Source organism: Orbicella franksi, chromosome 4, assembly GCF_964199315.1.
Source record: "Orbicella franksi chromosome 4, jaOrbFran1.1, whole genome shotgun sequence".
Lineage (NCBI taxonomy): Eukaryota > Metazoa > Cnidaria > Anthozoa > Scleractinia > Merulinidae > Orbicella > Orbicella franksi.
The window spans coordinates 9,656,194-9,681,501 of record NC_138148.1 but is presented as its reverse complement, the minus strand read 5'-3'; the positions used below and the strand labels follow the sequence as shown (position 1 = coordinate 9,681,501).

General features: G+C 40.0%; 2 protein-coding genes across 4 annotated transcripts in view; both read right to left on the bottom strand.

Annotated features, from left to right (window-relative positions):
• Window positions 1-5,878: 5,878 nt before the first annotated feature.
• Window positions 5,879-13,814, bottom strand: LOC145483305 (uncharacterized). Of its 2 annotated transcripts, XM_081461795.1 has the most exons (5): window positions 13,334-13,813; window positions 12,132-12,284; window positions 11,479-11,691; window positions 10,668-10,783; window positions 5,879-8,887 (listed from the first exon to the last, which is right to left on the bottom strand). In XM_081461795.1, exons 1-5 carry the CDS (start codon window positions 13,691-13,693, stop codon window positions 8,653-8,655), a joined length of 1,077 nt encoding a protein of 358 aa, XP_081317921.1. In that variant the 5' UTR covers window positions 13,694-13,813; the 3' UTR covers window positions 5,879-8,652. The 2 variants fall into 2 exon arrangements, with proteins under 2 accessions (XP_081317921.1, XP_081317922.1); XM_081461796.1 differs by lacking the exon at window positions 5,879-8,887 and having other exon boundaries at window positions 10,664-10,783; window positions 13,334-13,814.
• Window positions 13,815-23,605: 9,791 nt separating this feature from the next.
• LOC145483332 (monocarboxylate transporter 10-like) overlaps window positions 23,606-25,308 on the bottom strand; it is a 117,942-nt gene continuing 116,239 nt past the window's right edge. For both annotated transcript variants that reach the window (XM_081461831.1, XM_081461830.1), the window contains exon 5: window positions 23,606-23,880. In XM_081461831.1, coding sequence (XP_081317957.1) covers window positions 23,609-23,880 — 272 coding nt within the window. In that variant the 3' untranslated portion in view covers window positions 23,606-23,608. The remainder of the gene's footprint in view (window positions 23,881-25,308) is intronic.

Here is a 25,308-nt window from a genome sequence, read left to right as displayed (position 1 = left end):
TTTTAAAGAGCCCCGTAACCACAGTTTGGGATCCCCACAACTAAAAAACGCGAGTCTTCCACATCGCTATATGCGCGAAAACACGCAAGTGAAAAAAAGATATAAATGGGCGAAAATCTTTAACCCCAGCATTATCCAAAGCGACAGACTTCCACAAGTGAAATGTACGTGTGTAGCTTTGAGGGGGGGCGGGGGGGGGGGGGGAGCTAAAAGTTGCATCTTTAAAAAGTTAAGTAAGCATTGGTTAAGATCCCCGCACCTAAAACGCAAGTGTAGCGCCTCTCTAAACGCGCAAGAACTTACTAGAGAAATGAAAGTTGATAGTGGCGAAAATCTCTCACCCAAGCACTGTCCAAATCCATAGACTTCCACAAGTGAAATACTCGTCTTTAGATTTGGAGAAGGAATAAAGTAGCATCTTCAAAAAGTTAGGTAAGCGTTGGTTGGGATCCCCGCACCTAAACCGCGAGTGTGGTGCATCTCTAAACGCGCGAGAACACGCGGGAGCAAAGAAAATTGACATGGGAAGGAATATCTAACCCGAACACTGTTCAAATCGATAGACTTACACAAGTAAAATACACGTATGTAGATTGGGGAAGGGCCAAAACTAGCATTTTTAAAAGGCCTTGTAAGCATAGTTTGGGATCTCAAAACAAAAAACGCGTGTGTGCCGCATCTTTAAACGCGCGAAAGCACGCGAGTGAAAAAAACATAAATATGGGCGAGAATCTTTAACCCAAGCATTGTCGAAAGCGACTTCCACAACTAAAATACACGTGTGCAAATTTGGAGGAGGGCTAAAAGTAGCATCTTTAAAAAGTTAATTAAGCATTGGTCAAGATCCCCGCACCTAAAACGCGAGTGTGGTGCATCTCTAAACGCGCAAGAACTTACCAGAGAAAATTAAAGAAAGTTGAGAGTGGCCAAAATCTCTCACCCAAGCACTGTCCAAATCCATAGACTTCCACAAGTGAAATAATGGTGTTTAGATTTCGGGAAGGGATAAAAGTAGCATCTTTAAAAAGTTAGATAAGCGTTGGTTGGGTTCCCTACACCTAAACCGCGGGTGTGGTGCATCTCTAAACGCGCGAGAACACGCGGGAGCAAAGAAAATTGACATGGGAAGGAATATCTAACCCGAGCACTGTCCAAAATCAATAGACTTCCACAAGTGAAATACACGTGTGTAGATTTGGGGGAAGCTCAAAACTAGCATTTTTAAAAGGCCTTGTAAGCATAGTTTGGGATCTCAAAACAAAACACCGCCAGTGTGCCACATCGCTAAACGCGCGAAAACACGCGAGTGAAAAAAAGATATAAATGGGCGAGAATTTTTAACCCAAACATTGTCCAAAGCGACAGACTTCCACCAGTAAAATACACGTGTGTAGATTTGGAGGAGAGCTGAAAGTAGCATCTTTAAAAAGTTAAGAAAGCATTGGTTGGCATCCTCCCACCTAAAACGCGAGTGTCGCGCATCTCTAAATGCGCGAGAACTTAGAGAGAAAAATAAGTTGATATAGGCGAGAATCTCCCACCCAAGAACTGTCCAAATCCATAGACTTCCAAGAGTGAAATACACGTGTGTAGATTTGGAGGAGGGCTAAAGGTAGCATCTTTAAAAAGCTAGGTAAGCATTGGTTGGGATTCCCGCACCTAAAACGCGAGTGTGGCGCATCTCTAAACGCGCGAGAACACGCGGGAGAAAAGAAAATTGACATGGGAAGGAATACCTAACCCAAGCACTGTCCAAATCGATAGACTTCCACAAGTGAAATACACGTGTGTAGATTTGGAGGAGGGCTAAAAGTAGCACCTTTAAGAAGTTAGGTAAGCATTGGTTGGGATTCACGCACCTAAAACGCGAGTGTGGCGCATCTCTAAACGCGCGAGAACTTACGAGAGAAAAGAAAGTTGACAGTGGCGAGAATCTCTCCCCCAAGCACTGTCCAAATCGATAGACTTCCACAAGTGAAATACACGTGTGTAGATTTGGGGCAAAGCTAAAAGTAGCATCTTTAATAAGTTAGGTAAGCATTGGTTGGGATCCCAGCACGTAAAACGCGAGTGTGGCGAGTCTCTAAACGTGCGAGAACTTGCGGGAGAAATAAAAGTTATTATGGGCGAGAATATTGAACCTAAGAACTGTCCAAAATTGATAAACTTTTTAGAAGTGAAATACACGTGTGCAGATTTGGGGGCGGGCTAAAGGTAGCACCTTTAAGAAGTTAGGTAAGCATTGGTTGGGATCCCCGCACCTAAAACGCGAGTGTAGCGCATCTGTAAATGCGCAAGAACTTACGAGAGAAAAAAAAATCGATAGTGGCGAGAATCTCTCACCCAAGCACTGTCCAAATCGACAGACTTCCACAAGTGAAATACACGTGTGTAGATTTGGGGCAAAGCTAAAAGTAGCATCTTTAATAAGTTAGGTAAGCATTGGTTGGGATCCCAGCACGTAAAACGCGAGTGTGGCGAGTCTCTAAACGTGCGAGAACTTGCGGGAGAAATAAAAGTTATTATGGGCGAGAATATTGAACCTAAGAACTGTCCAAAATTGATAGACTTTTTAGAAGTGAAATACACGTGTGTAGATTTGGGGGCGGGCTAAAGGTAGCACCTTTAAAAAGTTAGGTAAGCATTGGTTGGGATCCCCGCACCTAAAACGCGAGTGTAGCGCATCTGTAAATGCGCAAGAACTTACGAGAGAAAAAAAAATCGATAGTGGCGAGAATCTCTCGCCCAAGCACTGTCCAAATCGACAGACTTCCACAATTGAAATACTTGTGTGTAGATTTGAGGGAGGGATAAAAGTAACATCTTTAAAAAGTTATGTAAGCATTGGTTGGTATCCCGGCACCTAAAACGCGAGTGTGGCGCATCTATAAATGCGCGAGAACTTAAGAGAGAAAAGAAAGTTGATGTGGGCGAGAATCTCCAACCCAAACACTGAGCTAATCGGTAGTTTTCCACAAGTAAAATGCACGCGTATAGATTTGGGGGAGGGCCAAAAGTAGCATCTTTAAAAATTTAGGTAAGCATTGGTTGGGATCCCTGCACCTAAAACGCGAGTGTGGGGCATCTCTAAACGCGCGAGAGCACGCGGGAGAAAAGAAAATTGACATGGGAAGGAATATCTAACCCAAGCACTCTCCAAATCGAGAGACTTCGACAAGTGAAATACACGTGTGTAGATTTAGAAGAGGGTTAAAAGTAGCACCTTTAAAAGGTTAGGTTAACATTGGTTGGGATCCCGACACCTAAAACGCGAGTGTGGCGCATCTCTTAACGCGCGAGAACTTACGAGAGAAAAGAAAGTTAACATTCAACCTAAGAACTGTCCAAATCGATAGACTTTTCACTAGTGAAATACACTTTTCTAGATTTGGGGGAGGGCTAAAAGTAGCACCTTTAAAAGGTTAGGTTAGCATTGGTTGGGATCCCCGCACCTAAAACGCGAATGTGGTGCATCTCTAAACGCACGAGAACTGAGGGGAGAAATGAAAGTTAATATGGGCGAGAATATTTAATCTAAGAACTGTCCATATCGATAGACTTTTACAAGTGAAATACCCGTGTGTAGATTAGGGGGAGGGCTAAAAGTAGCACATTTAAAAAACTAAGTAAGCAATGGTTGAAATCCCCGCACCTAAAACGCGGGTGTGGCCCATCTCTAAACGTGCGAGAACTGACAGGAGAAATGAAAGTTAATATAAGCGAGAATATTCAACCTAAGAACTGTCCAAATCGATAAACTTTTACAAGTGAAATAAACGTGTGTAGATTTGGGGAAGGGCTAAAAGTAGCATCTTTAAAGAGTTAGGTAAGCAATGGTTGGCATCTAAAACGCGAGTGTGGTGCATCTCTAAATGTGCGAGAACACGCAGGAGAAAAGAAAATTGATATGGGAAAGGATATCTAACCCGAACACTGTTCAAATTGATAGACTTTCACAAGTGAAATACACTTGTGAAGAAATGGGGGAGGGCAAAAACTAGCATTTTAAAGAGCCTTGTAAGCATAGTTTAGGATCTCCTCACAAAAAACGCGAGTGTGCCGCATCGCTAAACGCGCGAAAACACGCGAGTGAAAAAAAGATATAAATGGGCGAGAATTTTTAACCCAAGCATTGTCCAAAGCGACAGACTTCCACCAGTAAAATACACGTGTGTAGATTTGGAGGAGAGCTGAAAGTAGCATCTTTAAAAAGTTAAGAAAGCATTGGTTGGGATCCTCCCAAGTAAAACGCGAGTGTGACGCATCTCTAAACGCGCGAGAACTTACGAGAGAAAAGAAAGTTGATAGTGGCGAGAATCTCTTAGCCAAGCACTGTCCAAATCGACAGACTTCGACAAGTGAAATACACGTGTGTAGATTTAGAAGAGGGCTAAAAGTAGCACCTTTAAAAGGTTAGGTTAACATTGGTTGGGATCCCGACACCTAAAACGCGAATGTGGCGCATCTCTTAACGCGCGAGAACTTACGAGAGAAAAGAAAGTTAATATTGGCGAGAATATTCAACCTAAGAACTGTCCAAATCGATAGACTTTTCACTAGTGAAATACACTTTTCTAGATTTGGGGGAGGGCTAAATGTAGCATCTTTAAAGAGTTAGGTAAGCAATGGTTGGGATCTCTGCACCTGAAACGCGAGTGTGGTGCATCTCTAAATGCGCGAGAACACGCGGGAGAAAAGAAATTTGACATGGAAAAGGATATCTAACCCATGCCACGCACTGTCCAAATCGATAGACTTCCACAAGTGAAATAAACTTGTGAAGATTTTGGGGAGGGCCAAACTAGCATTTTTAAAAAGCCCCGTAAGCATAATTTGCGATCCCCACGCAAAAAACGCGAGTGTGCCGCGTCGCTATACGCGCGAAAACACGCGAGTGAAAAAAAGATGTAAATGGGCGAGAATTTTTAACCCAAGCATTGTCCAAAGCGACAGACTTACACGAGTAAAATACACGTGTGTATATTTGGAGGAGGGCTAAAAGTAGCATCTTTAAAAAGTTCAGAAAGCATTGGTTAAGATCCCCGCATCTAAAACGCGAGTGTGGCGCATCTGTAAACATCCGGGAACTTACGAGAGAAAAGAAAGTTGATAGTGGCGAGAATTTCTCACCCAAGCACTGTCCAAATCGAAAGACTTCCACAAGTAAAATACTTGTGTGTAGATTTGAGGGAGAGATAAAAGTAGCATCTTTAAAAAGTTAGGTAAGCATTGGCTGGGATCCCCGCGCTTAAAACGCGATCGAGTTTTGCGCATCTCTAAACGCGCAAGAACTTACGAGAGAAAAGAAAGTTGACAGTGGCGAGAATCTCTCACCCAAGCACTGTCCAAATCGATAGACTTCCACAAGCGAAATAAACGTGTGTAGATTTGGGGGAGGGATAAAAGTATCATCTTTAAAATGTTAGGTAAGCATTGCTTTTGATCCCCGCACCTAAAACGCGAGTGTGGCGTATCTCTAAACGCGCGAGAACTTACGTGAGAAAAGAAAGTTGATATGGGCGAGAATCTCTCACCCCATGAGGGGACGCAAATGACTTCTACTGTATTTATTTCTGCCTGGTGCTTTTTTTTTTGTTTTAAATTCTATGAGAACAGGGCTGTGTTCCTCTAAGGCTGTGGGTGTAATTCGTAAAAACACTGAGTTCTTATAAATCGTTTAGAAATTCTTCAATCTAGTTGAAATTTATGTTGCTGGCACATGGGTGGGCACTTTATATGTAGCCCGTGATGTAAGATACCTTAGACTATTTTTACTGTTCATGATGCACTGCTACTGTTAGTCTGCTTTATAAATATTAATTTCAATTTAATTGATTAAACGTTCTTTTTATGCGTTCCTGTTAAAAATGATGCAAAGTTGTCAGTTTTAGTAATTTCAATGTCCTGTTAGTACCTTCTTGTTACTTGATGAAAATTTTGTGGGGTTTGTTTTACCAGGGCGCTTCATGACGCCTCCTCGAATAAGCTATACCTTCCCTAGATGAATCGTCATCAGTTTATCGTACGTTATTCAGGTTATTGATTGGAAAAATAATTATACTTTTGAACCTTAGTTCCTCTATTTTCAGGGGATTGGGGGTGGGCTCTCTTCGTTCGGAGGTCGTTACTTAGCGACTTTTACGATTCGTTGCGTGTGCGAGCCATTGGCCAAGCGATTGACCAAGCTATTGGTAGCCGTGCATGGTCTACTAAAGCACTGACAAGCTAACTTAGCTCCATGTACTAAGTTTCTCCTCGCGCTTTGTTTTTTTTGCCCTCGGCTGTGTAATTGTGCGATATTCTCTACACAATAACTTCAATTGCCGAGCATGATAATACTGCACGTGGCTCCCACTGCCAACGACATACTCAGACAAGTATTCCAGATCATCTGGGTTTTTATTCCTTAAGATCTGTGTTAGATTGATTAATGAAACGCTCCTTTACGCCTGGACAAGCATCTCGATACAAGCTCAGAGTTTATTGTGATGGCTTTCATTGGGTAAACAAGACATTTACGTCTGCTCGCCGCGCTCAACATCCATTCGTAGGCACTTTGGAATCTTTAAGTTCAGTTCGTAGATCTGAACTTGGTTCAGGGGGAGAAGCAGAGGAAGGTTCATGTTGTGTAATTCGTTCATCATTGCGGGATTACCTTATTTATCGGCATTCCCCGGTTTTGTCCGCTCACGTTTTTTTCCTGCCCAAGTCTTTCTTCACGTGTTTTAGACGTGATCCGATATATAATGACTTTGTTTTGTTCCAGATTATTGGCCTCGGTAGAGCCCGCCATCATTTGAAAGCATCGGGAATGACTCGAGCGCACTATTTACTTTTAAAGCACTATTAATATCGGGACTTCATTTTAAAGCTTGTCTCATATATTCCATCGGCCCTTTCTGGTTTATTTTTCATTTTATATCATCGACATGTCACTGAAACAGATTATGACGCCTTCCCTGGCCGCAAGACGAAGAACCCTAGTGAGAGTATATAAGGAATGCTAGGAAAATTTCCTACTATTTCTCTGCGATACTTGCGGTAGAAGTTCCGTGCGTCCCGTCATGTTACCTCAAGTGTTATTGCCTTGAGTTTAATTTTATGCCGGGCCAAATGCTGAAATCAAATAAAGTAATCTTTTTTCTACAATTGGCAATAATTTTTACGCAAATAAGCAACTTTGACCTAGCCCTTTGTTGCTGTTTGCAGAAAGGCACTGATCCTAAGTGAAAATATGGTGACGGCTTGAGTTGAATGCTTGAATGTGTGTTTTATGATGGTTTTTTTGTCTTTACAAAGCTACAGATGATAGGACACATACCTTTTTTTTTTCAAAATCGGCGTTATTTTAACAATTCAGTTTTTATTTTCCAGACTGGGCAAATCAGTACTGCCCTCTTTCCAGATATTGCTCACTAAGATATCCAAGATGGCGTCCCAGTAACGGCATCGCAAAGCAAGACATTTATGCTATATAAAAGGAATGCATAGCTTACTTCACCATGAAGTATTGTTGGACATTTATTTCACATTGCTTTCTAACGGATGTTAAACTAACAAATTAGATGTCAGCGTGCAGAGCCATAAGACCTTCTATTTAATGGTATTTCTTAGTTTCTCACGTAGCCAACATTTTAAACCCTACTTATTGGTGGAATGGGTTCGCGTTTATGAGGGAGGGAGATAAATGAGCTGCAATATTTAGAGAGGAAACCACATGAGCCTTAGCTGGTTTTCATGTAGGTCCTTTATCCTGGTCGAATTAGAATTTGGAGATGTTGGCTTTTGTGGAGGGTTGAATTTCGAACCCGGGCCACATTGGTTGGAGGCGAGCACTCTCACCACTGTGCGATCCCAGCTCCTTTTTGAAACGTCTTAAATGTCTACTGCAGATGTTTTCTGTCTAGGTTCCAGACCCCCATTGATACGGTATATAAATACCTTTCCAAAAAATTTTAATGGTTATACTTTTGAAAATGTATGTTGACTAACATACGAAACGTCAAGTTCATAAAATGCATGTTTTTAAAATGTTTATCACCGCTGTTTGTTTTATATTTTTAATCAAGCTTGGAAGTCTTGTTTCCTTGTTTCAAACTAAAAATGGCGAGGGGAGTTTTGTTAATAAGCCACGAAACTGAACATAGTCCAAAGAAAAAGGCGAATATATTCAAGACCAATCTTCGACAATTTTACTTGGGAAGGTTTGAAGACCGTTAGACCTAAAGCGTATGTTGTCCTTAACTTGGAAGTTTTCTCCTTCTCCCTCCTCCAAGTCCAATATTGGGCAATGTTAGATGTTTGGCGGCTACAAAAGCACGAGAATTGTCTGAACGATCCAACATTGACACAAAATTGAAGAGGAATGAGGGGGAAAAGCACAAATAACGAGAATTGATTCAACCTTCCCAACAGATTTGTCGAGGATCATGAGTAGTACAAGGTATCCATCACGATTATATATGGAGAAAGCGTTTTAAGCTATTGGCACGAGAAGTAGAAAACAAAAGCACATATGGGAACAAATTTAAGTTTACTAGATGAGGTGAGCATAAAAACCACCCACAAAACAACCTATTATAGCACTCTAAATAGCTGCATTATATATTTTTATTACGCGCAAATCGTCGAGTGGAATTCAAATTAACTGTCTCACAGAGGCTTCCTGAGGACCAGCCTGAACACTGGCGTAAAAATATCTTTCCTTCCCGCTTGTGTAAGTGCATCTGCTGCTGTCAGTAACACATTGTGGACATCAGTGGATCCCTGAGGTACAATACGGAGCATTTCCATACCTGACAGCATAAAATGAGTGAGTTTTCTACCAACCGATGACGCTCTGAAAGCCTCAAGAGAGAAGGCGTGTTTTCCAACGAGGAACGTGTACCTTTAAAGAAAGTATAAGGAGAAAATGAGGAAGTTACTTCGCTATCGAACATTTGAGTAACATTATTTTTAAACTGAAACTTTTTAAGAACGTTTCGGAGAACACTTGCAAGTACTAAAAGGGACTGATTCAGCTATTGCTGGTTTTCAGTGTCACGCAATTCAAAATAGATCAAAGTAAAAATAAAAACCGGTCAACAGATAAAGTCCAGAATCTGGGAAATGAAAGAAGGTAAATATCCAAAGACTCTCGCCAAAATTCTGGTCACAGCAATTTTTCTTATGCGAGATATGCGGAGAAATTTTTTACCCAAATTTATAGAGATTTGTATGGAGACGCCATGCTGGTGCCCATCCGTATGGGCACCAACATGGCGGCCGGAAACCAACAGAAACATCTGTCACTGAGTTTTGCTACAAAAGCGTGAATTTATCCCTCGAGGAACTCTAAAACATTAAAATAATACTTTTTCTAATACATGAACTGTTCAGATAGCCAAGTTCCGCGAAATAAGTCACTTTTTTGACCATCATGACAGCTCTCTAGGCCGTCACTGATGTAAATGCCGCGTCACGCGAAAGCTTAGAAATTTAAGCGAAGTGTATCACAAAACCAAGAACCCATTCGGAGCGAAAATTTGTATGAATATTAGTTTTCAGCTGCTCTTATACATCATTTAAGTAAAATCTCAGGAAGATCAATAGTTTTGTAGTTCGAAAACCAGCTATTTCGAAACGTCATGTTAGTACAGCGTCTCACACCAGTAAAGACCTCGCGTTCAGTAATAATAATCGCCTATCTCTTTGCAAGAGCGGCCTTGGAAAAAATAGATTGGAATTTGAAAAGCTCTGCCAGCATTTTTAAGAATTACCTTGTATCTCAGGAAAATCGATAACTACTGATTGTTATCTAATCACTCCGCATTGAAACGAGAACAAATCATTTTCATACTAAATATCATCACACGCAGACAAGAATCAGGAATAAGCATCTCGTTTAATGACGTCTAGACTATCATTACAGGGGCAACGATGAAAAATAATCGTTAATATCACAACTGTACGATAACTGTCAAATTTCCTCATGTATAGAAATTTACATTAGAACGTCTTAAATAAGTACATTGATTTCTAAATAACTCCACATATCTAAATTTAAGTAATTCAATTATCCAACAAAATAGAGATAACAGTAGAATGAATTCCCCACAGGGGTAGTATAGTAATTGTAGTAGTAGTAGTGTCGAGGTGTTTAGCTTTTGACAAACTAAGAGAGGACACTAATAAAATCTAAAGTTGATACATTAAAATTAGGACATTGACACACACACAAGTAGACAAATCTAAAAAGCAAAAAATTCTAGCTAATTATTACACGTGTATGCTAATTGAGGACACTAACAGAATCTAACAAAAAAAAATTTGGATATTTACACAAATACAGTTAAAAAAAAATCTAAAAGGTAAAAATCTCAAGGATTAAGTGAGCATGTCTCAGCGTAATGCACCTAATAACAAATAATGGCAAAAACAAAAGAAAATTCACAGAAACTGAGTTATGAAATACAAAGTTCGTGTTTTTTTTCTTTAAAAGAGCTAGAAATTCCAACTCATACAGGAATCTGTGTCTACGCTTCAACCAAAAAGTACTCAAATACCTGTCATTTCACCGAGTTGTTAAAGAAAACTAGAGCACGGGATTAATGTTAATTTCTTCTAAGTAAGTTTTGTATTGTAGTAATGCAAGCTAGAGAGACGGTCATATCTACTTTACTACTTACCATGGAAGTTTCCCATCACACTGTGCATTTTTGTACTCTAAGATCTCAAATCCAGATCTTCTGATTGCTTCCAATATGACGGCCTGGGTTCTCATATCAGGTACTCCATTACCAATCTATAAAATAACATGGAATATGAGGCTTTATATAAAGGTAACGAAACAGAATTGACGTGCTTATTGGGGACGAAAGCACTGGCAGCAGACACACTAAGTATTAGGTTAATCATATGTAAGAAAGAAACAATGTTTGCAGGTAATGAACTGATTTGATAAGGTATATAAAACACCGTAGAGAGTTTCCAGTGCTGACTTTTCAGGCGCGAGTCTCTCACTGGTCCTAGCTCTGACAAAGGACGAGGGCTCGAAACCACATTTCTAGATTTTCTTTACGGTGGCTAATTTACCTTTTGACTTAGTTAATGAAATTAAAAATCGGTTTTCACTTCCCCATCAACGCAGCACAAAAATTTCTTATCCTTGAGAATGTAAAGGACTGCATTTGGCATAACTCATGAATCTGTCTGTCTGTCTGCCTGTCTGTCTGTGTAAATTGACTGACTGACTGAATGACTGACTGAAGGCCGGACCAATGAAGTGAAGGACGAATGAATGGTTGGAAGCAGGATGGTTGGATGGATAGACGGACATACGGCCGCAAAGGAGAGGAGGTGAATAATTGATGGACAGACGGACGGACGGATGGCGATGGACGGATGGATCCAACCGTCTGCGAAAGACATCGTCTCTACGGTATGCCACCCGTTGTATAACAATAACCATTTATTGTCATTCTTTGTGCGACACATTACCTCAATGTCTTCCTTGATCTTCACATGTTCTGGATTCTGAGGGTCGTAGGCATCTGTCATAGCCCAGGCAGAATCAACAAAGATAGCCCCTGGTTTGAGTACACGCAGTATCTCTCTGTACACTTGTTCCGGATCTCGTGCATAGACACTAGATTCCAGGGCATATGCGCCGTCAAACGTGCAATCGTCAAACTCCATGTGATGATAGTCTCCCTACAAAAACAAACATTTACTATCAAAACAGAATACGAATCATCTCCTCTACTTAGAGAATTCAGTTTAAATTGCCCAATAAAAGTCGTCAACAACGTCAAAAAGTAGGGACAGCATGCGCAACATCCATTTTGGTGGCAGCTTTTGCAATCATCGAGATTAGCAAATGGACGTGCTCTCTTGTTATAGATCATAATTGCTCTGCAGTGTTGTGTTGTGTTGTCACGACTGTCACGGTTGTGTTGTGTTGTGTTGTGTTGTGTTGTGTTGTGTTGTGTTGTGTTGTGTTGTGTTGTGTTGTGCTGTGCTGGGTTGTGTTGTGCTGAGCTGTTGTGGTGTGCTTTGTTGTGCTGTGCTGTGCTTTGTTTTAATTTTCTTAACTTTACTTTTATTTAATTAATTTACATGATTTGAAAACTATATGATTGTGACTAGCTGACCTTGACCCCACTACATTGGTTTTGCATATTGTCTTGTTCAATGTGATACTTCACTCGCTTGAGCTGATATTCACAGGGGTTCAGGCCAACCACTTGAGCTCCAGAAAACTTGGCGATCTGCAGCATAGGTCCCCCCACACCGCAGCCAGCATCCTAAAACACAAGCATATATATACAGAAAACACTTAGCGCATCTGTAAGCACACATTAGCACCCTGAACATTGGTCACGCATGGTAAATGAATAAGTTTTAACTCTCAGTTCTAGATGTCATGTCCGAAGGGTTCATGGCTATTTGGACGATGTCATTTCCCTGTGCTCGCGAGGAAACGGTTCAAGGTGCAAACTTTCCAAAATACGCTTCACCTGGCCAGGCCAAGGAAAGATCGCTCATTATGTGACCATTCAACCATTCCTGCGGATAAGTGCATATATTTTAGACTAATGAAGAAGCAATCGTGTGTCTACGAAGTGAGCCATAAACATCCATGCAAAACACTTATTCATAGCAAACCGATAAGAGTAACTTGTTTGACCATGAACGTATGAAAATCACAATATTTGAACGGCGAGATTAATATAGAGAATGAAGATGTGAGTGATCATTGCAGCTTTAATTAATCAGTAAAGAAAATAAAGCACGAATACATGATGATCATATTTTCATACTCAAATATTCATCATTCACGTGTTTATCACGAAACAGCAAAATGACCAGCACCCACATGGAACGTGATGGTCAGATAAACAGTACTTCTTCAAAAAAAACACCTCCTCATGAGCACTGCACCGGTTTCGCTGAGGTCATGGATTCGACTCCTGTACAAGCCTGTTTGTTTTTAGTTGCTTTTTTTCACTATTGCTTAATTAGTGTTCATAACTGCGGCAATCATTTATATCTTTAAGAGTAACTTGTATTAAACTCCTGATATTTTATATAAATGTCACAAAGTTATTAATCAGAACTCAACAGAGTAAATCGTTTGTGACGTCCATCGGTGGGGTGATTGCAATCAGCCAATGAAACAACGCCACATTTGATACATTTAAATACGTGAATTAGCATTTCAGACATTTGCATGCTCTGACTCATGATTCTCTGATTTTCATTTTATCGGGAAATTTCATTGGTTTTTTAAAATAGATAGACTTCATGCAAGTCACTCATCAATGGGACTGTGTAATATCTTTGATTCTCTCACCAGAAGTTTCATTCCTGGTCCAGCCTTTATAGTCCTCGCTACATCTCTCTCGTAGGCTGCAATACACTCCTGCATGGAGCTACTTGCACTCAAGACGGGTGCAAAATGAAATGATTTTCCGTATCCATACTCGTAAAAGTCTGTAACAAGCGTGTAGAAGTTGTCAGAAATATCTCTGACTTCTTGAATTCGCTTCTTCCTGTTAGCTTCTCTTTCCGATTCCTCTTTGCCCCGCTCGAACTGTTTGACATATCTTGTAACATTATCACGAACAAAATCATGCCCGTATGCTGTACGGTTATAATTCATCAAACTAGCGTGGTCTGCATTTTCAACGTTATCTTTCTCGCTATTAGACATTATTCAAAAACTGCAATTAATGCGACGAGCTAACACCCTGAAATGCTATAGGTAACAGAACGACCTGCCACACTCATGTGCAAAACCGCATGCTGTTATTTCATGTGACAATGAGTGTTCATCGTCACGCAAATGTACCCAAGCGAAAACAGTCCCCTTCACGTGCCGGAAATTTCCAAAATCGTAATTCATCGGCATGCATATACCATAACAAAGAAACTTGGGGACGGTAACGAATGCCATCATTAGTTACCACCTCTGATACCTGAATTAAGTTGAGATCGAATTTGAAAGGTAGGTTTACTTGGAAAATGTTGAGTATAAAGGGGTGCACGAAATGAAGACAGTGCCACTGTCTACATTTCGTGCACTGTACGGGTCCGCAAATGATCCCTGGACCGCAAATGATGCCAGACCGCAAATGATCCTCAAATTGAACCGCAAATAATCCCGATCAAAAAATAAGCAATGGCATGGATTCATATCAGAGGAAGTTGAGAACATAAACAAAAATTATGAACTAAAAAACATGTTTTATCACTTTACAAAGAAAATATTCCACAGTTGCGGTTTTGTTCTTCGAACGGTTCAGATCGTTTTCACTGTCACGCAATAAAAAAAAAAAAAAAATCGAAAACCAACCAAAGGAAAAAGCTAAGAAATTGTGATGTACGCTATAGAAGATAACTAAAGAAGACACTTCTCCAAGTTTTAGGCCTGTGCGTTTCCCCAAACTTCAGAAATTCGTCGTAAATGTTTCCCAGAAATCTACAGAGCTTAGTAAGAAAACGCAATGTTGGTATACATCCGTGGTACACCAATATGGCGGCCGAAATACAGTGTAAAACTTACTTTGGCTTTCCAGGCGACTGATTATCAGTACTAAACAAACAAGCATTTACATAAGCATTTTTCCTAATGCTCTAACTTCTAAAAAGGCACAAAATCATGAGATAAGTATATATTTTTCAACAAACTCGATCGTAGCCTTGTGTCACGCAACCTCCATAACCCTGAAATTCAAAATGCTGTGGTTTCCAAACGAAGCACGCTGATTGTCAACAGATGTAAATATACCGCCTCTTATTGCTGTGTTTACATTTTATCTTTTACCAAGGCAAACACTTACTAAGGTCAAGTTACTTAACCTTGGTAAATTCGTCCAGTGTTTATACCGGCTCAAATAACTCAAGTTGATCTTTCAACATTCGCGCGCGCTGCATTATCAACGTCATGAAATCGAACTTGGACGAGGATCCCACCGCAGCGGAACAGGAGCAAATTGAGGTGCCATCATTTTTATAGGCGAGGACCTCATTTCATAATATTGCGGCGAAAATTCAGCTGCTTGATCATACCCAGAGGGCCGTCGATAAAACCCCGAACATGGAACATCCCGGAACATTCCGGAACATCCCGGAACATCGAATAATTATGATAATTATGAGAAAAATAAGTAAAATTAAATTTCGAAAATAAAATAAACAAAAATAAACTGGTATCAGCTCGAAATATGAAAAGATATTTTGGGGGGTAGGGAGCGTTGGGTATTCCTTCAACTGACCACAATGAGTGCAGGCTCCTCTTCTTTTCGGCCAATTGCATTAAGGGGCTTTACAGCACAAACCTGGACGATTCGGTCGATGAATGCCAGGTAATTTATCGCGTTTCCTTTGTTGATCCCCGATTTCTTCAACATCTGAGGTGTTCGTAAGAGCATCATACAGTTGCTTGTTAAGTCAGTAGCCACAGTTGTCACTACTGTTCTGTCTTCGTGTTGCAATTATCATCCCCAGTTTAGCGCTCTCCGCCAGGAACGTCTGGCACTATGCCCCACCAAGTGCAGACTCAGCCGGTCAAAGATTACAGCAGTGCGTTCACGCGCGTACTTCGCATGTTTGGTCTACTTTGGTGGCGTTTGATCGAATGTCAGATAACGATCTGCACGTGAAGTTGAACTAGCGATGAATAGATTATGGCCTACGGTAAAAGTTTTTTAATTAATTAAGAATTAACTTGTACTGGAGAAAATATTTTCCAGGAAAGGCATTTGAACTGTTGACGACACTTTGAATTCAATTTCAGATCGCCAACACTTGTAACAAATATTTCTTGAGACAATAAAAGTTTTGACCAGCGACCCTGTAAGACAGCGCGTCGCAAAATGTTTTTAAATTTTGTGTTAGTATTTGTTTACACTTTCATCAAAGCTTGAGCAGTCCGAACTAGTTTGCACAAGAAACTCAATGCCGAAGAGTTTTTATTTCTATCTCATGGAGAAACTATTTCTTCACGAGAAATCGTGTATACGCATATCTTTGAATTAACGTAATGAATCGAATAAAGAAATCGAGGCGGCCGCGCGACCTTTTTTTCCCTTGTATTTTCCTTTAAGTTTCTGTAACCACCGACTTTCAAGTGCATATTTCTTTAAGATGGAGAGGGTGAAGGGTTCGCTCTCACCGTGATTTCTTCAGCTCCCTCTTTCTGGATTTTCTGCGGGGATTAGTGCCCGGCTGTCCCTAGTGGCTAACTCCTTTACAAGAGGAAGAACGGATAAATCGACAAAGTTCTTCTTTTAACGACGCTTTTAGGGTCGAGAAAGTAAAATTGGCGATGTACTTACTTCTTTTTACGTGACGCGCGATGGCTGACAAAAATTCTCCGTAATGCGTGATTTAATAGAAAAATTCAGCGTGATGCGTGATTGGTACCCCGCCTTTGCCACTCTCTTGAATGTGTGTTTTATGATGGTTTTTGTCTTTGCAAAGGTACACATGATAGAAAATATACTCAGTTTTTTCAAAATCGGCGTTATTTTAACAATTCAAATTTTACTTTCCAGATTAGGCAAATACTGCCCTCTTTCCAGAAATGCCCAGGAAGATATCCAAGATGGCGTCCCAGTAACGGCATCGCAAAGCAAGACATTTATGCTATGGCTCACTTCACCATGAAGTATTGTTGGAAATTTATTTTACATTGCTTTCTAACGGATGTTAAGCTAGCAAATTAGATGTCAGCGTGCAGAGCTATTGTCCTACATGCCAGCCGGCATAATGGGACCTAATGGGCATGAGTGAGTGAGTGCAGAGCCATAAGAGCCTCTGTTTAATGGTATTTCTTTTAAGTCTCAGTTTCTCACGTAGCCAACAGTTTAAACGCTACTTATCGATGGAATGGGTTCGCGTTTATGAGGGAGGGAGATAAATGAGCTGCGATATTTAGAGAGGAAGCCACTTCAGCCTTAGCTAGTTTTCATGTGGGTCCTTTATCCTGGTCGAATTGGAATTTGGAGATGTTGGCTTTTGTGGAGGGTTGGTTTTCGAAGCTGGGCCACATTGGTTGGAGGCGAACGCTCTCACCACTGTGCCATCGCTGCATGCTCCTTTTGGAAACCCTATGCTAGGATGAGTGAAAATCATTATTACTGGTATCAGGGAAGCCATCAACAGTACTCTCCCGTCATGTAGAATGAGTAGATATAGTTTCCCGTCAAATCTGCTATCAAGGCTGAAGAAAAAAGAAAAATATCTCAAAAAATGAGCTGTGCTTGAAACTTCGCTAAAAGGTATAGGCTTCTTTCTGCAACGTTACCTGAGTTTCTACAATGGATTCCTTTCGAATTGGTTTCACTGTCATGGCGATTTTCATTTGAGTGACTTGAAGAATGGCATGGAGGAGACGTTGAAGTGGTTTGATTCGCGCAATTCAAAGAATGATAACACTGTCTCAACAGTTTCGTTCAGTGTTATAGTTCGGAACCAAGTTGGAACAATATAAGCTTTTAGACCTTTTAGATCAACATTGATGCGATGCAATTTTGGGCTGAAACTGCAAAATCGCTCACAATTGCCTGATTGTTGACCTGTTCATGTAGCCTACGTCGCAGATGGAAATTTATCCGCGGTAGGTTGCGTTTGCGACGCAGGGTGGGGTACTGTTCATGAAGCGTAGAAGAAATCTTAAACATCTTTATTTGATAGTTTATTCTGAGAGCAAATATGTCTAGCTTTGATGTGTAGAATACCCTCAAGGGATAAATTATCATAAATTGTATAGAGTCTGCAAAACATAAACGAATAAAGAATACCCACTCAGGCAGGAAATCGGTTTTCTTTTGCAAGTCTACAACCCTGTCAGGAGAGCGAAAATGTCTTTGAAAATCACTGAACCCAACTAACCCAATCCGACTGATAACCACTTGGCGCCGAACAACTAATTGAATTCCAAACTGTATCATAGCAGTATAGTTGCCGACCATTACTACCAACAGTCGAGAGTGCTTTATTGGATATGCATGTACTGCTTTTAAGGAGTATTAAAAATATGTATTAGTGCGCAAACAGTCTGCTCCCGAACTCTGAGGGTCCGATACCAAAGGTAAGTTTCATTTTGATTCTGCTCCAGTAGGGTTGAGTAACCCATCTGGTCTTTTCAGTGAAATTACGTAATATGTGCGATACGAAGTTCAGCATATATATTCGTAGTCTGTGCGTTTTGGAATTGCAAATATTCTCATTTGTCTTTACACTTCTGAGGTTTAGCTGTTAGGACTGTTTAAGTGTTCGTTTTGTAACAATTCTCGGCGTGTTACCAGCACTGGTGTAGCTTTCTTTGTCGGCTAATGTTCGGGCATGCATCACCACGGACCTAAATATGATGGAGTTGGTCCTGAAGTAAGCGAGTAAGCGACATTTACGGAGTTATGGTCTCATCTTTGTTCGGTTATCGAGGCTTTTCATTGATTTTGCAGACTAATACTTGTCTGATTAACATAAAAAAAGGAATAATGTTCACAGAAATCATCGGTGTAATTCAAATATAACAGATCGGGAAAGATCAGCTCTCAGCAATGATAGCCTTATTTTTTCAAGTTGCATGGTATCTCTGGCATTGTAAATAACCTTGAAGCATTTGTATGACTATTCCAGGATGTTAGCTTGATGCACTGTAACTACATCTAGCTCGTCATCATATCTAAGGAAAGTGTGTCTGCAGATCAACTTTTTCTTAGACACCTTCACTGCATGTCTGTGCACCAATAATAATCTATAGTGACGTTTGTTGTCTAATCATTCTGCATGGAAACGAAAACAAAATTATTTCTACCATAGTGTAGTACAAGTAAGAAAACACCAGTCGTAGTGAATGGAGGGAGTGTTTATTGATCAGACATAGAAGGCGCTAGCAACAAACGTAAACGGCCCTAAGGATACTTCTTAAAAATGTACTGAACAAAGCACGAAAATTTTACTAAAGCAAAATTTCCTGAATGAAGTGATCAAAAACGGAGATGCCGTCGAGTGACAATTCCTAAGGGAGCAAACTCCTTAAATATTCACTTTTTAGCATGATTACGTAACCTGCATACAAACGAATCTACATGCCGACACACAACTATCTTCCAATAAGCTTACAATAGCAAAGTGAAAAATTATATTTAGAATCATTGTGTCTGATATGCTCAGCCCCGAATGGTTGCCATTCTCCTTTCCACATTTCTGACACTCACTTCAAGCATACAACAGCGCTTATATCCTTCACTTTGATATCTTCTTTAATAAACAATGAGAGTTGTTCTTTACTTCTGTCAAATGATGACCTTCCCGTATTCCACGTTACGTATTATACCTCCAGATTCTGACTGATTTACTCTTTCAGTCTACCATTATGCTATATAAACCCTCTCGATCATACTCAGGCTTCCGTAGGAAAGCCTGAGTCATAAGATTCAAGCCGTTTGGTCGTCAAAAGGGGGATCATGGTCATAGGCGTTCCATGCGTAGAGAGTGGAAACTGGGGACGAGAATGCGACAGCTTACTTTATCGTGTGATCGCTCTTCGTGAATGACGTAATTAAATATACGTCTAGGACTTCTAGCACGCATACGATCTTGCCTCACTCTTAAAGCAGCGAGGTGTGTCTACAATACCCTTATTGAGCCAATCTTAAGTTATACTGACACTGCTTGGGGTGAACTGTCTGTTGGCTCCAGCAAAAGTCTGCAGCGGTTGCAAAACCGTGCTGCCCGTATCATTCTCAAGCGTGACTCTTCTAGAGATACTTTTAATGTTTTAGGGTGGACTGACTTAGAAACGAACCGTAAAATCCACAAATGTGTTTTAGTTTTTAAATGTTTGCATAACTTAGTTCCTCAGTATTTAAGTAACTATTTCATTAGGAATTACAATGTACATGGTTACAACACTCGAAGGAAGGCTGACCTCCATCTACCCAAACCCAAACTTAGCCTTGGCAAACGTACTTTTAGATTTTCTGGCACAGCCCTTTTTAATTCACTACCTTGTAAAATCCAACAAGCTGTATCACTCTCCTCTTTTAAAAATCTTGTCAAAGCCCATTTTATTTATAGCACCTAATTTATGATATCTATTTTTTTCCCTACCAGTTCATGCTTGTAACTCGTTTCAATTTTTTAAACTCTTTTTATATAACTATTTCAACTACTAGACGTTAGTTTTTTTTTTTAACTCTATTTTTATAACTATTTTATACTATTAGACGTTTTATATTTTTAGAAATTGTATTTAGCAGGGCCCCCCTGGATACCAGCCACTGTGCTGAATGGGCCACCCTGCATAAATAAAGTTTTACCTACCTACCTACAGAATGCAGTGTTTTGGGAAGTAAGTTTTGGAAAGAATCACGCCTTATATGTTCATCTCACATACAAAAAATGTTGATCGTTTTTGAAACGGGACGTTCCACGAATTATCTTGCTTGAAAGCCTGCCAATTAAGCAAAGTTCATGCTCGTTCTTACGAGAGAAAAAATGAACCATGTACGAGTTCAAACTACGAAAATACTGGCAAAAAACTGTGACTACTGACTTAAAAACAAACTATGATGCTGAGACGAACACCTCAGATGTTGAAAAAATCAAGCATCGTCGTAAACAGAACTTCGAAGATGAGGCAAACAGTATGTAATTAGACAAAGAGGATACTCAACGAAGCAACATGAATAGTAAATATCTAAGCGCAACTCTCGTGTTAAAATATCCTGAATCTTTTATTTGTTTTTATTGTGTTCAATGAGCTTACTTGCAACTGGGTACGATTTGATATTGTGGTACGAAGCCCGAGTAAACGCTCTTAGAGTGTCTAGCTTCCGTTAAAGTCATCAAAAACTGCGTCTAAAACTAATTCTCTGCAGGTAGTCACGTTTACTGATTAGAAGCTGCATGGTACTCTCGTTTGCCATTTCTTGTGTTTACGAGCCTCTCTAAAACTCTTATCACTATGACCAGCTTGAAGCTCACTAGAATGAAGTAATATAAAGAACAAAGCTTAAATAAGTTATCATAATCACTGTATTGAGAGCGTACATGTGACTTGCTAAGTTCAACTTTTCTGATAATTATTTCCAGGAACATATGTAGTTAACGCTATAGGATATTTAAGTATGTGTATGTGGTACTCTTCGTTCTACATTGAAAGTTGCTCGCAAGAATGAAATATGGCGCCAAACGCTACTGTCTGGAGTAGAGTGACCTGAGTTTGCTAGCCCCTACTTACTGTACTTAGGCAAATTCGAAAGTTTGCCGAGTCTAAATTTACTGTGATTTGACTGGCTTGTGCTTGGATATCGAAGACATGCATATTCGGAAGTTGAATTAAGTTGAATTTTGAATAGCGTGAGCTTTGAATGTAGAACACTTTACACTAAAGCTAAAAAGTTAAATCTTGGAAAGACAATGTTAAATCGACAACAGAAGTAACCAAAATTAAAACTAGACTGTCCAATTGCACAGGTGGGTGCACACAATCAAACTACACCTTCGAATACTAAAAATATGCGAGAAAAATTCAAGCTAGAATTTTGGCGGACATTGAACGTCATAAAGACCTGCCTTATCGATTCGTTATATTTCAACAAAGAAGCACCATATTCAACATGATTTGGTTGCGAAATTTCAATAATTTAAAAAGCTAAAAATTGCTCAGTTAATCTAGTTTCAAGGAGAAATTTCTTATATCTTACAAAAATTTTATATCTTTTAGCACCGTGAAGCAGAAGCCTACAGAAAAATAAATTGGTCGATATCTCGGGTGGTTGAAATGATAGAGGAACAAGGCACCATGCAATGCTTTGGGAAAATATCATGGTTCTTTACTGGAAAACGTTTTAAGGATAGTTCGTGGTTATGGATCGTGTGTGTTTCAGCAGCAGTTTGTAATTCTGTTAATCCTGGCATGGCTCTCAGGTTTGGTGTTCTGTTCCCGGTTTTGATGGAATAGTTTAACGAGACCAGGGGATAACAGGTTAGCGAAGTCAGTCTTGTAGATTTAAAAACGAAACACTGCTGATCATGTCCTTGTAGGAACATTGACAGGTTCAAAATTAGAGGGTCATACATTCAGCAAAGGACAGGTTTGATTTAGACTGCAATCATTGAAATTTACTTGAAAAACGCGCAACCAATTAAGCGACAGCCGAAAATACCTGCGTTCGTAGGCTATACCTCTCGTAAATCCCTTTGTTTTCATGATTCTCTTGAGGGGACGAAAGTGACTAGTACTGTAAATATCTCCTCATGACTGTATCAACAGAACTGCAATGATCTTGAAATATGCATACGCACTGTCGCCCTCAAAGCTTACATTGTGTTAAATGACAATGTTTGATTTTAATTTTTAAATTTTAAATTAGAAATTAAAATCTGGTTATCAAACTCTCGCAATTCAAGTTCAAATGACTTCAATTGAATTCCGCTACCTTGGATATTGTTCGATTGCTAACGATACCCCATTTTATACTTTCACTAGTATATACCAGTTCTACCAGATAATAACTATGTACAGTTGGCGTATACACCCATTGGACCCTCTGTTTAGGGACATTCACACTAATTGTTTCTGCGCTTCCTCACTGCACACGCAAATTCACACGCCATGTCATGCATGAGAGCGCGCGCTGAGTAATAAAATAAGCAGTGATAGGGCAGATAGCCATTGCTGTAGCTTTGCCTGGATTTAACGATCTTGGACGTTCGGTGACCCCTACTTTTCTTTCCAGAAACAGATTTTGTTTACAATTATCTCCACACTGTCCAAAAATGAACAAAAAAATCAATGTGGGAAGTTAAAAAAAATTCAAGATTTCTGTCCACGGGACATCGAATCCTGCCATCTTGCGGCCGCAAGGCGCTTGAAACTATGGTCGCTAAATGCGAACTCGTTCGTGAAGGAACCTCATCAATTGACTAAATTCACTTACTAGGTCCACTTAAACAATATTTGGCAGAGAACATTTCACTTCAAAGATCTAATTGCGATATTTTTGGGCTTACAGACACTGTGGCCTTATTCGCTAACGAAGCCCGATTTTTTCAGATTTAGGGTGTTCCTCTGGGCATGTTCTCTCCAAAACGAAGTCGGTTACCCCCCATTTTTTTACATTTCTGACATGAATAACTCATCATCTTACGGTGGTAAAAGTCTCAGAAAAAAATAAATGTTGGAAAATTTTCGCGCGATCGTCCTTAATGACATTTCTAGAGTCCAAGTTTCTCACGACGTAGCCAACATTTTAAACGCTACTTATCGGTGGAATAGGCTCATTTTTGTCAACGAGGGAGAAAAATAGATAAGTTGCAATATTTAGAGAGAAAACCACGTCAGTCGTAGCTGGTTTTCATGCTGGTCCTCTATCCTGGTCGAATTAGAATTTGGAGATGTTGGTTTCTGTGGAAGGAGGAAAACCGGAGAACCCGGAGAAAAGCCCCGGAGCAGGGCGAGAACTAATAAAAAACTCAGCCCACATGGGGCACCGGGCCGAAATCCTGAACCCGGATCACATTGGTGGGAGGCGAGCGCTATCACCACTACGCCATCCCTGCTCCTTTTGGAACCCTATGCTAAGATGAGTGAAATACACGTTAATGAAAACTAGGTGTTTGTGCTAGAACTGGGCATTCTCGTCAAGGTTTCATCGCGGTGCTCCATTCCAAAGTTTTGCGCCTGCTCATTATGAAACGCCTTTGATATTGTGTCAACCTTCTCCTCTTCGTTTTCTTTTACTTCCGAGGTCTGTGGGTGAACTTTAGACTTTCTCCAGTTGATGAAAATCATTATTACTGGTATCAGGAAAGCAGCAAACAGTACTCCTCCGGTCATGTAGAATGAGTAGATATAGCTCCCTGTGTGGTCCGCTATCAAGGCTGAAGAAAAGAAAAGAAAATATCTCAAGAAACGAGCTTGAAAGATCCCCAAAAGAGGTTTCCTCAGAGTTTTATTGTCAGAGTTTCTATTGTGGTACCCCACCATATTTCAAGAGCCCTGGATTTCTAAAAAAAAAATGTCTGACCGAAAAGTATTCGTTCCCTTCCAGTTGGTTTCACTGTCAAGGCAGTTTTCACTGAAGTCTCTTAAAGTAGTTGGTCTCCCATTAGTACGTTACAAGACACGAGTGACTATTTCGCACGCGTTTTCTCGCGTGTTGTTGGTATTGGTAAGTGTCAGGAAGACCAGAAACTGTTCCGAATGATCCCGCGCGACCACTCTCAGTGAAAGTTGCCTTGCAGTGTTATGACTTTCTTATATAAAAGAATTGTTAATAACCTAAGGGTATAAAAGATTACTTTTATTTCCCTTTCAACATTTCTTAGTCTTCTCTTTGTTGAATACGGACGTGACTAAAAGTGAGTGTGACGTTACAGTGTCTTTCTAGTCCGTTATCGTGGAATATTCTCTAAGACATTTTCAGTCATGCAACAAATCTCTTATTACCAATACACTGAACAAGTTGACACAACTTAAGAAACCCTGTCCATAAGAATGGCAAATAACTCGGCAAGGGTCGAAAATTCGATTTCGCTCATATTTTCATGGTAGATAGGCTAGGGCATGACCAAAACTTCTGGATAGTTTTTTTTGGCAAAATATCCTTTTATTTCAAAGAAATACGCAAATTACCAAATTCCGTTAAAATCGTCATTTGACGCACCATTTTATCAAGCAAGTTTGATAGCCTCGCATGCAAAACCACATCATTCTTCCGTCTTTAAAACACTCAAATATTTTTGTGCAATGTCTAAATGTGCACTGGGTTGATTTTAGGGAATGTTGCGTTGTCTTTTTGGGTGCAAAATAATTAAATTTCGAAGACATGTATTTCATTCACTTAAAAGTAGTTCGTGAATATAATTAATTTTCACCATGTGCGAAACCTTCAAATGGATTAAGCTTCTGGTGGTTGAATTGCAGAAGGATGGTCTACAGATTCCTGTAAAAATTTCTTTGGGCAAATGATTGTGAGCGACGCGAGAGCTTTTCAAAGTACGTCAAAAATGCAAATATTTGACCATCCGTCGTCAAATTTCAATTTACGGGTAAGATGTATATTTTAGCATGCGCCACATGACTTGACCTATAATAAGTTGAAATAGACACAGAGCTGATAATTTCGAAATGTTCTAACCTCATTTGCTTTTGAAAGGCAGGTCCAAAGCCGATTTGACGTGTTTCTCTCACCATTCGTCGCACATAAAGTAGAAGTTTGCTTTTGTTTACATAACGTCCGATGTACATCGCCAACTGTCAACTTATTTAATGGTCGAATACCGTGAATCTGTGTCCCTCTTTCGACA

What these genes read in the sequence shown, in the direction of transcription:
- LOC145483305 (XM_081461795.1), bottom strand. Translation starts at nt 13,693, where the DNA reads ATGTCTAATAGCGAGAAAGATAACGTTGAAAATGCAGACCACGCTAGT. An exon ending in GACCAGGAATGAAACTTCTG is followed by an intron (nt 12,285 to 13,333) that starts GTGAGAGAATCA and finishes CTTGTGTTTTAG; the next exon opens with GATGCTGGCTGCGGTGTGGG. An exon ending in TGTGATGGGAAACTTCCATG is followed by an intron (nt 8,888 to 10,667) that starts GTAAGTAGTAAA and finishes CTTTCTTTAAAG; the next exon opens with GTACACGTTCCTCGTTGGAA.